The sequence below is a fragment of the Ochotona curzoniae genome, unplaced genomic scaffold, assembly GCF_017591425.1.
Source record: "Ochotona curzoniae isolate NIBS_2020 unplaced genomic scaffold, NIBS_Ocur_1.0 scaffold_4701, whole genome shotgun sequence".
In the NCBI taxonomy this organism is placed as follows: Eukaryota; Metazoa; Chordata; class Mammalia; order Lagomorpha; family Ochotonidae; genus Ochotona; species Ochotona curzoniae.
In genome coordinates, this window is record NW_024467122.1 from 64549018 (window position 1) to 64561094 (window position 12077).

Consider the following 12077-nt stretch of genomic DNA (forward strand, 5'->3'; position numbering starts at 1 on the left):
AGTTCCCTTTGTGCACGTAATTTTAATATTTGTCTTTCTAACCTTTGAGGGAAGGGCAACGGAGGTGGAGGTGGGTGTGAGCCTCACGTGGGTGGGTGACCAGAAGAGTGACTGGGGCACCGGTCCAGCAATGGAACTCTAGGTGGCCAGGGGCATAGGTGTCATACCTAGCTGGCCCTTAGGGGGCGATGCTGTAGCTGACCCCACGAGGCAGTGTGTTCTGCGGGCACCTTCGAGAAACCGCGAGCCCCCGGACGCACGGTTGCCTGGGCCGGCAGTAACCGGCGGACACGGCCTGGGTGTGGAATCAAGCGGTTCTCTCGCAGACATCCTCATTCCCAGGAGCCAGTGACAGGCTTTCTTATTTTTTTTTTCCATACTGCAGAACGACTCCGGTTTCCAAGCCTGTCTAGTGAGACTGAAAACGGACGGGCTGCGCGGCGGTCCGACCCTCTCATTCAGACTACCTGGCTGCTCCTGGAGATTCCCCGGAACCGAAGCGCCTAGGCTTCCCGAAGTCCCGGAGCCGCGGGGAAAAGGGTGCGCATCTCCGCTTCGGGGTGTGCGAATCGTCATCTGTCCTCCTCTCTGGCCAGGAGCGAAGCCTGAGAGGGCCGAAAGTTTACTTTCCAAGTTATTCGGTGGCAAATGAAAACTTTCATCCTTTTTGGACAAATTAATGAGCAATTTAATTAATAAAATCAGAGTGGTGTAAGTGCTATGATAATGAAGTTAAATGAGTGCACAGTAAAATATTCACTAATCCACTGCATTGCCAAATACCCCCTTAATTCCGCTTAACACTAAAAGGGTTTTGAGCACTATAATGAGATTCCTCTGTCTGCTAATTAATTGACACGCTCCTGAATATTCATACGAGCTAGCACCAATACGTTCCTAATTGCACCATGGAATAGATCTCAGAGGAAAGTAAATCGCCATAGACTTAATTAAAATAATGTATTCCAGATCTAGGACGGAGAAGGATGAGACGCTTGCCTCGGAGCGCGCTAAGAAAGTGGCACCTGGTTGGTGCAGGCGAGGCATCATCAGAAATAAGTGGTGTGGGACGCGCAGACCTAGACGAGACGTCAGGTTTCAGGAAGCGGCAGACAAGTCCGCCCGAAGCCCGCGGGCCACGGAGGCCAGGCCGCCGGGCTGCGTCAGCGTTCCAGCTGCCCTCGGTGGGGTTGCCCCTACCTACGCGAGCATTGCGGGCAGTCTCCGGCCCGACGCCCTCGCGTTCCTCTCTGCGGTCTCCCGCGGCTGTCTCCAACGGTCCGTGGGGAGGTAGCGTCCCCAGGCTTCAGAGGAGCCACCAGCTACCCAAGTCCCCCAATCCAGGTCGAGATTCGAAAGAAGTGGCTAGCGCTTGCTGCTGCCCTTCGCAGGAGCGGATGCCTAGGTATTGAGCATAGTGCTGGCCTCTGGTAGTCTGTCGGGATGTATCGCGCTCCCCAAAGCCACGCAGCCAAGGTCTGGGATGCAATCTCTGGACCTAGGCGCTCCAGCCCAGCTTGGCCCCGCAGGTAGGAGGGACGGCCAGACTTCACCTTTAGCTACGTTGGAGGGTACGGCCGAGCCATATTTAACTAAACCGCGTCGCTAAAATAACCTCCAGTTCTTTGGAAAGACAAGCTCCCCCTCCCTCCTTTTGGGGTGGAAGCAGGGTGGGAAAAATCACCACAGGTTAGAAACTCATGAGTTTATTTGAAGGCATACAAATGCATATTTATTATACACATGTAGGCATTAACAATGTAAATTACACCGCCAGCAGTTGCTGGTTGTTTATTCATTAGATCTTTAGAAAATCTACATTGCCTCCAGATAACGCGATGATAATGTGAAATACACTAGCAGTTTACATAACCAACTTCCACACGGAGCTCCGCGCCCGGGCTCTGCGAGTCATCAACAGGCGCCCGGGCTCTGCGAGTCATCAACAGGTCGCTGGCCAGCGGGCGTGAAGGGAAACCCGAGTTAGGAACCATCCACAGGATAGGGCAAGCTGGAAAGGCCCCAGGCTTCCTTGGTGCAATAGAGAAAAACGGATAACAGCCTCCAGAGAAAGGGACACAGCTGCCTCCCGGTGTTTGGTTCACTTATTTTACCTTGTTTGTGTAGTGATTCAACTAAGAAAATAATAATAAACTAAAAAAAAAAAAAAAAAAAAGATGGAGCAACCAGTCAGAAAGTTGAACACTCTTCCCCCGCCCCTCTGGGGTGTCCAGACGCGTCCCTTAAAGACTGGGGACGGAGACGGGGGTTTCGAGGTGACAGGAGAGGGTCTTTGCGGCTGGCAGAGGAGGAGAAGGCAAAGGACCTCACTACAGACAGGGACAACCTCGGCACCAAGTCACCAGCTGCCGGACTCACCTACAAGAGGAAGGATGGAGGGAACGGGGCAGGCACTTAACGGGGAAAGTGGCCGCGCAAACGGAACAATGCTCTAAAATCTACTAGGGCGAACACAAGCTTCCAATTTTTTACAAGCAAAAACATGAAAGGTAAATGCAGGGGGGTCAGTGTAAGGATGGGGGAAGGGAGCGGTGGCGCTTTTTGGAGTCGCAGGAGCTGGAGCAGTGAACACTGTCAGTCACCTTCGCGAGTGCCCAGGCCAGCTAAAAATCGCTCAGAATCCACGCCAGGTCGGGTTAGCGGATTCTGACTTGGTCTCCAGCTACCTCCCTTCGCTTGCGGTTTAGGCGCCCTAAGATGGCAGGGGACGCGGGCGAGAGAAGGACACTTGCCCGGGTTTTCTATCCCCCTGCACTCTCCCTCCTTCCCTTCTTCTGTTGGGTGAGGCCGGCTAGAAACTGTAGAAAATAGCCCCGCACTCCAGACTGGGCTGTGCACTCCTGGGACAGGTTTGTGCGCCTCCAAACCAGGGTCTCCTACGGCCACTGTGGGAAAGAAAACTGGAGGCTCCGAATAAAGTGGGAGAGGAGAGGGAGGGGGTGAGAAGGGGATGTGTATTTTGGGGGACAGACGGAGGAACTGGAACAGGGACTTCGGAAAGCCCGCGGGCCAACCTGGCTTCCCCCTCCCATCAGTTAACTGGGCCAACTGAACCCGGCCAGGCGAGGGCACGGACGAGGGTGCGGGTGCCAGGCGCGCCGCAGGAGGTCGGCACCTAGGGCGCGGGGACTGCAATGAAACCAGGGTCCCAGGTAAGCTCTGAATGAGCAGAAGGGCCCCGCTTTGGTGGGGCTGAAGGCTCCAAGAGCCACCCCCCCCAGGCTCCGCCCCGCTGCCATTCTTAGTCGGGGGAGGCCAGTAAGGATCAGCCGCTTTCTTTCTTTTCTTTTTCAAACCCGCTTTGTGGGTGGCAGCTCAACGGGGGAGGCATAGAGACAAAAAAAAAAAAAAAAAAGCGAAAAGAAAAAGCAAGAAGTAGCGACAGAGAGAAGGAGAGAGAGAGAGAGAGAGAGAGAGATTGGAGAGTCATCAAATAATTTTCAGCGTCCCAGGAATACGGCGAGTTAACACAAGTGAAGGCTCTTGCAGTCTTCCGGGAAACCTGTTTTGCCATTAAGAGAACACGCAGTGCACACATCCACCCGGTTGTTAGGCTGTCCTCCCGCGGTCAGCCTGAACAAAGCGAGAAGAAGCTGGGGCTTAGGGCTACAGACCTACAGGCTACGTGGTTTTAAAACAAACTCCAGCAGGGAGGTGGATGGATGACAGAACTCCACGCATCTACACAGATACGGGTAAATACTGAGGGTGCAAAATAGCCTTCATGTCAGAGGTTGCAGCCCCTCTCTGGAGAACCAATTTTATCACATGTATAAGCAAAGGAAATTTGAGCCTACTTCCTTGGATATTTGAGCCCATGACTTCCTTGGATATTGTGGTCAATATCTTATTTGTTTAAAACCATTGCCCCCACTCCTTGGAAACTTGTAAACACTTGACAAGGCTGAAAACACCCTCCTGTTTCTTGTTTCTGCTTTCCTAAAATTTCTCTCCCTCAAAAATAACAACTTAAGAGTAGGTGTCCAGATGGCAACGCTGCTTTAAAAAATATAAACAAACAATTTTGAGCAAGAACTGAGAGAAAAAAATATATAGGGTAATTTTTTTTTCTCTCCCTCCCTACTTAAAAAAAAAAAAGACCCTTTGCTCCACCCTGCTATTAAACAAAACACAATACCTTTTTCTGGGTGGTACTGCACAGAAGTTGATTCAGTTTTGACAATGTTGTTTAGCTATCATTTGCTATTTTGAATGAATGGGAGCAATTCCCCCTTTTACAACATTTGTTTCCTATTATGGAGAGGTGCAGCAGTTGAGGGCAGACATGTGAAAGTGGCTGTTTGATTCTCTTTTTCATCCCCCTGACCCTGCTTTTGTCCCTCCTCACCCTGGGAATGTCACGCCTCGCTACTTCACTTTGAGATGCTCGAGAAAGTGGCTTTGTTATTCCCTTTTAGACATACACGAAATTGTTCTCATTCCCCCTGCTGTAAAAGATACTTCACATCGGGACTCGGTTCACAAGTGCAATGCAATTTGGCTTAGTCCAACCTTTGTTCTGCTTGTACAAATGAGCGAACAGTGCACACATTATACAGTTGATCTACTGCTGTCTTAACCCCAGAGTTAGGGGCTGGGAGAAAAAGCAAGTTAATCCCTTCAGTACTAAGGTGGCTTTAGCAATATTTCCTCCAATAATAATAATAATAGATTTGAATTGCTGCTTCTATTTTACACCGTGTACAGCCAAACTCAGCAAGAGAAATCACAACAAAAAATCCTTGCACCAACGTTCTGTAAATACTTTTGAGACAAATGCATCTGTGGGCTTGGTAATGTCCAATATCAAGCTATGCAACTGTTTGTTGTGTAAAGGAGGGATTGGGTTTGGAAGCTAAAGTTGTAATGTCTTGAGAACCCCAGCAAAGCAAACACCAAATGGTATTTAGCAAACTGATTCCAAAGAGAGGGCAGGGTGCTGGGCAGGCAAAGGGGTTGTTTTCACAAGCATTGAAATCACCCTCTCCTTGGGAGCTGAGGCTTGGCACTTCTTGCTGAGGGGGGGGGGGGCCAAGTGGGCCCAGCACCTATCTCTGGCTGCAGTTTGTTTTGTGCCTGAGGTGGAGGGGAAACTGGGTCATCCAGAATTTCTGCAGGGGCTGCGGAAAGATTGAGACTCGCCTGAAGAGTGGTCATTCCCTTTCCCTTTCCCACAATCAAGACAACTGCAGGTGTCCTAGAACATAGCCAGGGACCCTACCTACACCTGGAGACTAGGGAAGGGGCACCCCTGGAGTGCGATCAGTCCTCCCCACCTTTGGATGGGAGTAAAGTGAGAAATGGAGACTCTTGCTTTTCTTAGACGTCAGCAAGACAGAACCAGGAGAAAGAACTCCTTTTAAGCAATGACCACTCATCCAAAGTTTCTTCTGAACCTCCCGGTTCTGAGCTAAAATTCCAATCCCCAGCTGGCCCAGTCACCAATCCCGCACGTGCTATTCCAGGCTTATCCGTAACCATGCGCCCTTAGGAAGCAGTTTTGCAACTCCTGGGACAGGGATTGGAGCGGAGGGGTATGCAGTCCTTCCCAGCCCACGGGTGGAACGTGTGCACCCCGACGCAAACTCTCACAACCAGTCTCGCTGCGAGTGGCCAGCAGAGTTCCCTGGGCGGTGGTGGGGAGCGTGGTGGAAAGGTTCCCCCTGACACGTGTCCTGCCCGGTGCAGGTGCCCAGCGCCCCACCTCCTCGACCCCTGCCAGACCAAGAGATCTGGGCCGGCAAGTTCCCTGTGGGCTTGGGATCCAGAACGTGAAGCCTGGCGGTGTGACTGGCACAGAGGAGCAGGCAGGAGTGGGGGGAGAAAAGGGGATGGAAGGTGAGGGGACTCAAGGCTTCCTAGGACAAGCAGCCTTGGAATATTCAGGACGCAGGACGGCCATTTTTTTTTAATTGACCGCTGACAGGCTGAGGGAGTTTGTTTTAGTGCTGAATAGCCCGGGAACAAAATCCTTTTGAAAAGAAAGCTAAGTCGTTTCACGCCACCAAAGTGCAGATTTGGGGAAGAGCGACTGATGGGACAAAGCGGCGCGCTGCTTTAACGCGCGTTCCCAGAGGGAGCCTAGCATTGGTCAAACGCGGGAGGCGCCTCGGGAAGCTGCGGCGGCCCAGACCCCCTAGGTCCTAAATCCTGAAAGTCGGCAAAGCGCCAGCTCTGGACCTTCGTCTCCCTCAAACTCCGTGGCATCATATTAGATTGTCAGTTTGGTGGGGAAAATGGGGGAGTGAGGGTGGAGAGGAGGGCAGGGCAGGGCAGGGCAGGGGTGACTGGAAGAGGAGAAAGCAGAAGGTAGGGGTCGCCTGGAGCGCTCCAGCAGCAAGTCCACTTTCCCAAGTGGGGATGGCGCAGATTGTTGTTGGCGCCTAGGAAACCCTCGGAAGCTGAGGCTACTTTCCCTCCCCTCTCACCCTCCTCCCCCGTCGGTGTTTGGTAAATATTAACAAACCAGCTTCTGGAGTGCGGACAGAGGCACTGGCGGAGGGCCCATCAACTGTTTTCCTACTTCAGGAGCTTCATTCCCCTCCCCCAGTCCCACCCTTCCTGCACATTCACTCAGCTCTCTCATACACACACACACACACCTGCTTGACAACACAAGGAATCAAAATCAATATTGTATGTCACTCCTCTGTCTCCTTTCTACTCCCCTAGCAGCCCGGGTGCCACTGAAGCGAATTGTGGATTTATGGTGGGAAATTAGCATAAATTATTACAAAATCCGTAGCCGTGTGTGGTCCAGCTTGTGGGAAAAGAGGCCATTGCGAACTCTCCAAGCAGAAAGGTGGCCGGTGGCCTCTGGGGAGGCGATGAATAGCTATTCCGCGAAGATTTCCATTTGGTTTGCACATGGGTATAATTGACTTATGTGTATTTTATACAGTTTTCCCAACAAGTCTGTAAGCGTCCGGGTCGGATTGCGTCCCCCACTCCACCCCATGCTTCTGTTTGCTTTGGATTCTGTACAATAGACTCTGATGCACTTTTCAAGATTTCTGGAAAGTGCTCCTCCCCCCCTCCTCTCCCGAACACCGGGTCTTAAAATGCAGTAAATAACATGCAAATCCTCCCTGCCCCAACAGTTCCCCACCCCCCTTTGCAGCTGGATCTCCAGCAGCAAGATAAAACTTTGTCGCAAAACCTAGGTTTTATAGGTTTTCCAACTTGGCTCTGCACCCAAGGGTGAACTGGTTCTCCCCAGGTTCCATTTACTTAATTCCCACTGGATGTTCTCAATGTGCCTCAACTCTGACTCCCAGGGTTGCCAAAGCTTGCTGCTGCCTCAAACACAGATACTTAAGGGTGACAACTGTCCTTGGGGAGATGGACAAAGCTTTATTCCAATTTTTTTTAATCTTTCATTTACTCAGAGCTACGATTTCAACAGCCAGGCAATGGCCCTTGGCAAGACAACAAAATGCCAGCTGTTGAAATAAGAAAACTCTCTCTCTACATTCCCCACCCTCCCTAGGCATCCAAACGTTTGATGTAGAAGAGACCCATCCTTGCTGTCACAGGAGCATTCCCGCGGTTCCAATCCCAAAGGTACCAACCCTACAGCTGAGTGTGCCCTGATGCATCTATTTGCTAAGTGGACCCTAAAAATTCCTGGCAGCTCCAAGGCAGCTCCTTTCCTAGCCCACGAGAACTCCTGCCTCTGCCATAGGAGCCCACCAAGGCCAGTTGCGGACTGGAGCAGAGAAGTGCTGGGCCACAACCTTCCATTCGGTAGACACAGACCTTCTCCAACAGGCTTCCCAGCTCCTCCAACGAATGCTGCAGCTCTTCCCACCCCATGACCCTTGAGCCCAACCAGGTCAGTGACATCTAAACGTCACACCTGGTTAGAAGCTGAAGTGTGCGCCACGCTGCTGGGGCGAGTTCTGCTGCTCCAGACCCAGGATCTCTGCCCCACGCCACCCCCTCCATGGGGCTGGTTCCACTTTGGAAAAGGGCAACTCCTTTATCTGTCCTTCCCTAGCCAGCCCATCCTCCCCCCACCCAGGACTGGTCAGCTTCCTTTCCCCATTCTCTCCCTCCTCCCGGTTATTTATTTATTTATTTGCGAATTAAGAAGGTGACATTATTCCTTTTCTTGAAGCACTTCTGTTAATATTGAAAAACGTGAGCTTGCATCTCAAGCGAGGCAACCCAGACACGAGAGCCATTTCAATATTCATGAAATTGTTTAATCTTCTAAATTCGTCGTGTTTGAGTTACGTTTTGGTGAGTTATTGACCGCCGCTGCAATGTGGTTAATGAAGTTTTGCGTGCTTGTTGTGTGCTCCCGCTACAAGATCTTTTTTTTTTTTTCATGCCAACCCCAAACAGTTCTCCTCACAATGCTCCAGTACCATTTAAAGTGTCAGAACACCATCCACCCCTCCTCCACTCCTCTTGTTAGGCAGCTGGAGTTGCGGGGGGGGGGGGGGGGGGGGGGGGAGGGTTGGAAAAAAAAGAGCTCTCACATTTCCGGACTCCACAGAGGTGATTTTGTGTCTACCCAGGGTACCGAGTTATGAACGTGATGAAAAAATGAGTTTTTTTTTTCTTCTAAAACCACAATAGGGGTTCGGAGAAGGCGCAGAAAGGCGTGGGAACCCCTGGAGTTGGCTGACGGCTGGCAGCATGCAGGCGGTGTCAACTCATTATTTAATTCATAGGAATCTGATGATGATGACGAGGAAGGCGATGATGATAATGATAATAATGATGATGCTTTTAACCCTCCCGATGCGCATCACAACCAAAAGGAGCCAGCAGCCTGCACCAGGCACCGTGACCCCCGGGCACCCCTTGCCCCTGCCCTCCCTACCCCACCTGCCTGCGCAGGAAAACTTGCTGGTTCTTTGCCAGCCTCAGGCCACTTTGTTGTTACAGTGGGACTGTAGGTAGCCCTCGCTGGGCTAAGCCCTAAATATATTCCCCCAGTGTGGGGAGGGGGATAGGGGAGGGTGTTCCGGCAGTAAAATGCAAATTTTCAGGAAACGCCTGGCTGCCAAAGTTTGAAAAGACCTGGAGAAAGCAAGAGACCCTGCGGTGTGTCTGGTGATCTGGTGTCAAACAAACTCAGGCCCTCCCCCAAGTCCACATCCCGCCTGTGCCCACCACGGCTGCCAGCCTAGGCGATTTGGAAAGCAAACATGTCAACTCCTTGCCTAGACACACCATCTTACTTTTTGCTGCTTTTTAATTGGGCCAATACCTGTAGTTTCAGAATGAGCTCTTACTTTATGTGGGGCTGTCCGATCGCTTCAGCCTCAACAGCTACACACCCAAATGAAGCCAACAGCCAGGAAGGTCAAACCAAAGGCCTATCACCTGCTGACTCGGCAGGGAGGGCAGTGGTTGGGAGAGAGGGGCAGAGAAAGGGAGGGCTTGTTTTCCTTCTAAGGATCCAAGCAACAAACTCCCGGCTAAGTACCGAGCTCAGGAAAAGGGTCAGATTCGGGGAAACGCCGGGCCTCAAGTTAGCTAACCATACAAACCCGAGAGAATGCGGAGGAAACAGAATATCCCAGACAAGCCATTTCCATGTCAAACATCAGCAGCAGCGCGACAGCTCCGTCTGCGGACTGGAGCGGTGGCCGGATTCCCCGCTCCGCAGCCGCCGCCTCCTCATACCTTCACCCGGCGCACACCGGCCGGCGCGTCCCGCTCCCCGCCACTGGCCGAACCTCTTCACCATCGCCCAGTCTTGAGTTGGAAGTGATTCCTATTGGCCGAGGTGTCCATGTAAATAGGTGTGCAAGAAACCAGAGCTGGCCAGGCTCTCCCTCCTGCTCAGTCCCCTCCCTCCGCAGCTCCCACCCTCCCCCTCCTCCTCCCAAGGCGATTGTCATATGATAGCTAAGAAGTGGCACATTAATGAAGCGCCGCTACAGGGGTCTTTTCTGCTTCTGTCACCGCTTAAAACTATCAGATGGTTCGAGGGAGGACATGGAGGCAGCCACCTAGTTCAGCGGAGCCGCGAAGCCACAGCAGCGCTCTCCGGAGCCCCCTAAGGTCTCTGCTGCCGAGCAGCGCGCCCAGACTCCGCAGCCGAGCTTGGCAGCGGGTGGGACGCACAGCCAGGAGCGCCGAGGAGGCCGCTGCGGGGCTCAGCTCCGGAGTCCAGGTTCGCGCGCAGTCTAGCCAAAGCCGGACACTGCTCTCCAGCTGCGCATACGGAGGGGGAGCGTGGTGTGCAGCGGCGCCATCCCGGATGCGGATGCACAACTTGGAGCAACTTTAAGGTGAGCAGATCTCCCTGGCGTTCCTGCCATCCCTCTCCCTGTCCACGTTACAGGCTCTGCTTAACTTTCGTGCTACTTTTGCGCGGCTCACCCGGTCTCCCTTCCCGCGTCTCTCAGGCCAGGTCGCGCGGCCAGCGAGAAAGTTGCGGGCGCCCACGAACCTGGCGCGCAGCCCTTACCCAAACCCAGAAGTCTGCTTCCGGGCTCGGCTAACCTTGCGTGGTGTCTCTATGCATCTTGTGCTCCTCCCATCCCTCCTTTCCCTCCCCGCTCTCCCAGATCGGAGCATTCCACCGGCCGGCGCCGATCCAGAGCCAGAAGGGGACCAGCAAGAAGATGCCTCGGCCGGGCCGAAACACGTACAGTGACCAGAAGCCACCCTACTCATACATCTCGCTGACCGCTATGGCCATTCAGAGCTCACCCGAAAAGATGCTGCCACTGAGTGAGATCTACAAGTTCATCATGGATCGCTTCCCCTACTACCGAGAGAACACGCAGCGCTGGCAGAACAGCCTGCGCCACAACCTCTCCTTCAACGACTGCTTCATCAAGATCCCGCGGCGGCCCGACCAGCCCGGCAAGGGCAGCTTCTGGGCGCTGCACCCCAGCTGCGGGGACATGTTCGAGAACGGCAGTTTCCTGAGGCGTCGAAAGCGCTTCAAGGTGCTCAAGTCCGACCACCTGGCCCCCAGCAAGCCGGCCGACGCAGCGCAGTACCTGCAACAGCAGGCCAAGTTGCGGCTCAGTGCACTGGCCGCCTCTGGCACGCACCTGCCGCAGATGCCAGCCGCTGCCTACAATCTGGGCGGCGTGGCGCAGCCCTCCGGCTTCAAGCACCCCTTCGCCATCGAGAACATCATCGCGAGGGAATACAAGATGCCCGGAGGCTTGGCCTTCTCCGCCATGCAGCCAGTGCCCGCTGCTTACCCGCTCCCCAACCAGTTGACTACCATGGGCAGCTCGCTGGGCACCGGCTGGCCGCACGTGTACGGCTCTGCGGGCATGATCGATTCGGCCACCCCCATCTCCATGGCGAGCGGCGACTACAGCGCCTACGGAGTGCCGCTGAAGCCACTGTGCCATGCGGCAGGCCAGACGCTGCCCGCCATCCCGGTGCCCATCAAGCCTACGCCGGCCGCCGTGCCCGCGCTGCCCGCACTGCCTGCGCCCATCCCTACCTTGCTATCGAACTCGCCGCCCTCGCTCAGCCCCACGTCCTCGCAAACAGCAACCAGCCAAAGCAGCCCCGCCACGCCCAGCGAAACGCTCACCAGCCCGGCCTCCACCCTGCACTCGGTAGCGGTGCACTGACCCGCAGGCGCTGCCTCGCTCACACCTCGCGAACTCCCGGTAATGCCCTTCTGGTCCGGGAGCCGCTGCCCTACCGGGGTCCACGTCACCCTTCGGTCTTCCCTTGTCCCCTGTCCCCTCCCTGCCACTCTACTCCGCTCCAGAACTTTGTTTTTGGATCCGGGAGACAAGACAAACTTGCAAGGCAGGCCAGGAGCCTTGCGTCCTGGGTGCTCCTCTCGCCCCCACGCCACGGGAAGGCATGGTCTACCCAGGCCCAGACACCTCTCTTTCCCGGGTTCCCGGAACCCCGTTCCGAGTAACAGGCGTCCTTCTTGAGCTCCAGCAAGCGGAGCCGAGCCCTGAACTCTGCACTGTTTCTGAAGCGTCGTGGAACCGATCGCCCCGGCGCAGGACCGTGGCGACACAGCCTAGGGGCCACCGGAGCTGCTAACGTCTCGGAATTCGGACGCGAAAAGCAGCCCGCTGGGTCTCTCCACCCAGTCGCCT

General features: G+C 54.2%; 1 protein-coding gene across 1 annotated transcript; it reads left to right on the forward strand.

Annotated features, from left to right (window-relative positions):
- Window positions 1-10553: 10553 nt before the first annotated feature.
- Window positions 10554-11625, forward strand: FOXB1 (forkhead box B1). Its single transcript, XM_040969674.1, has one exon. The coding sequence runs from the start codon at window positions 10611-10613 to the stop codon at window positions 11586-11588; it is 978 nt and encodes a 325-aa protein (XP_040825608.1). The 5' UTR covers window positions 10554-10610; the 3' UTR covers window positions 11589-11625.
- Window positions 11626-12077: the final 452 nt, after the last annotated feature.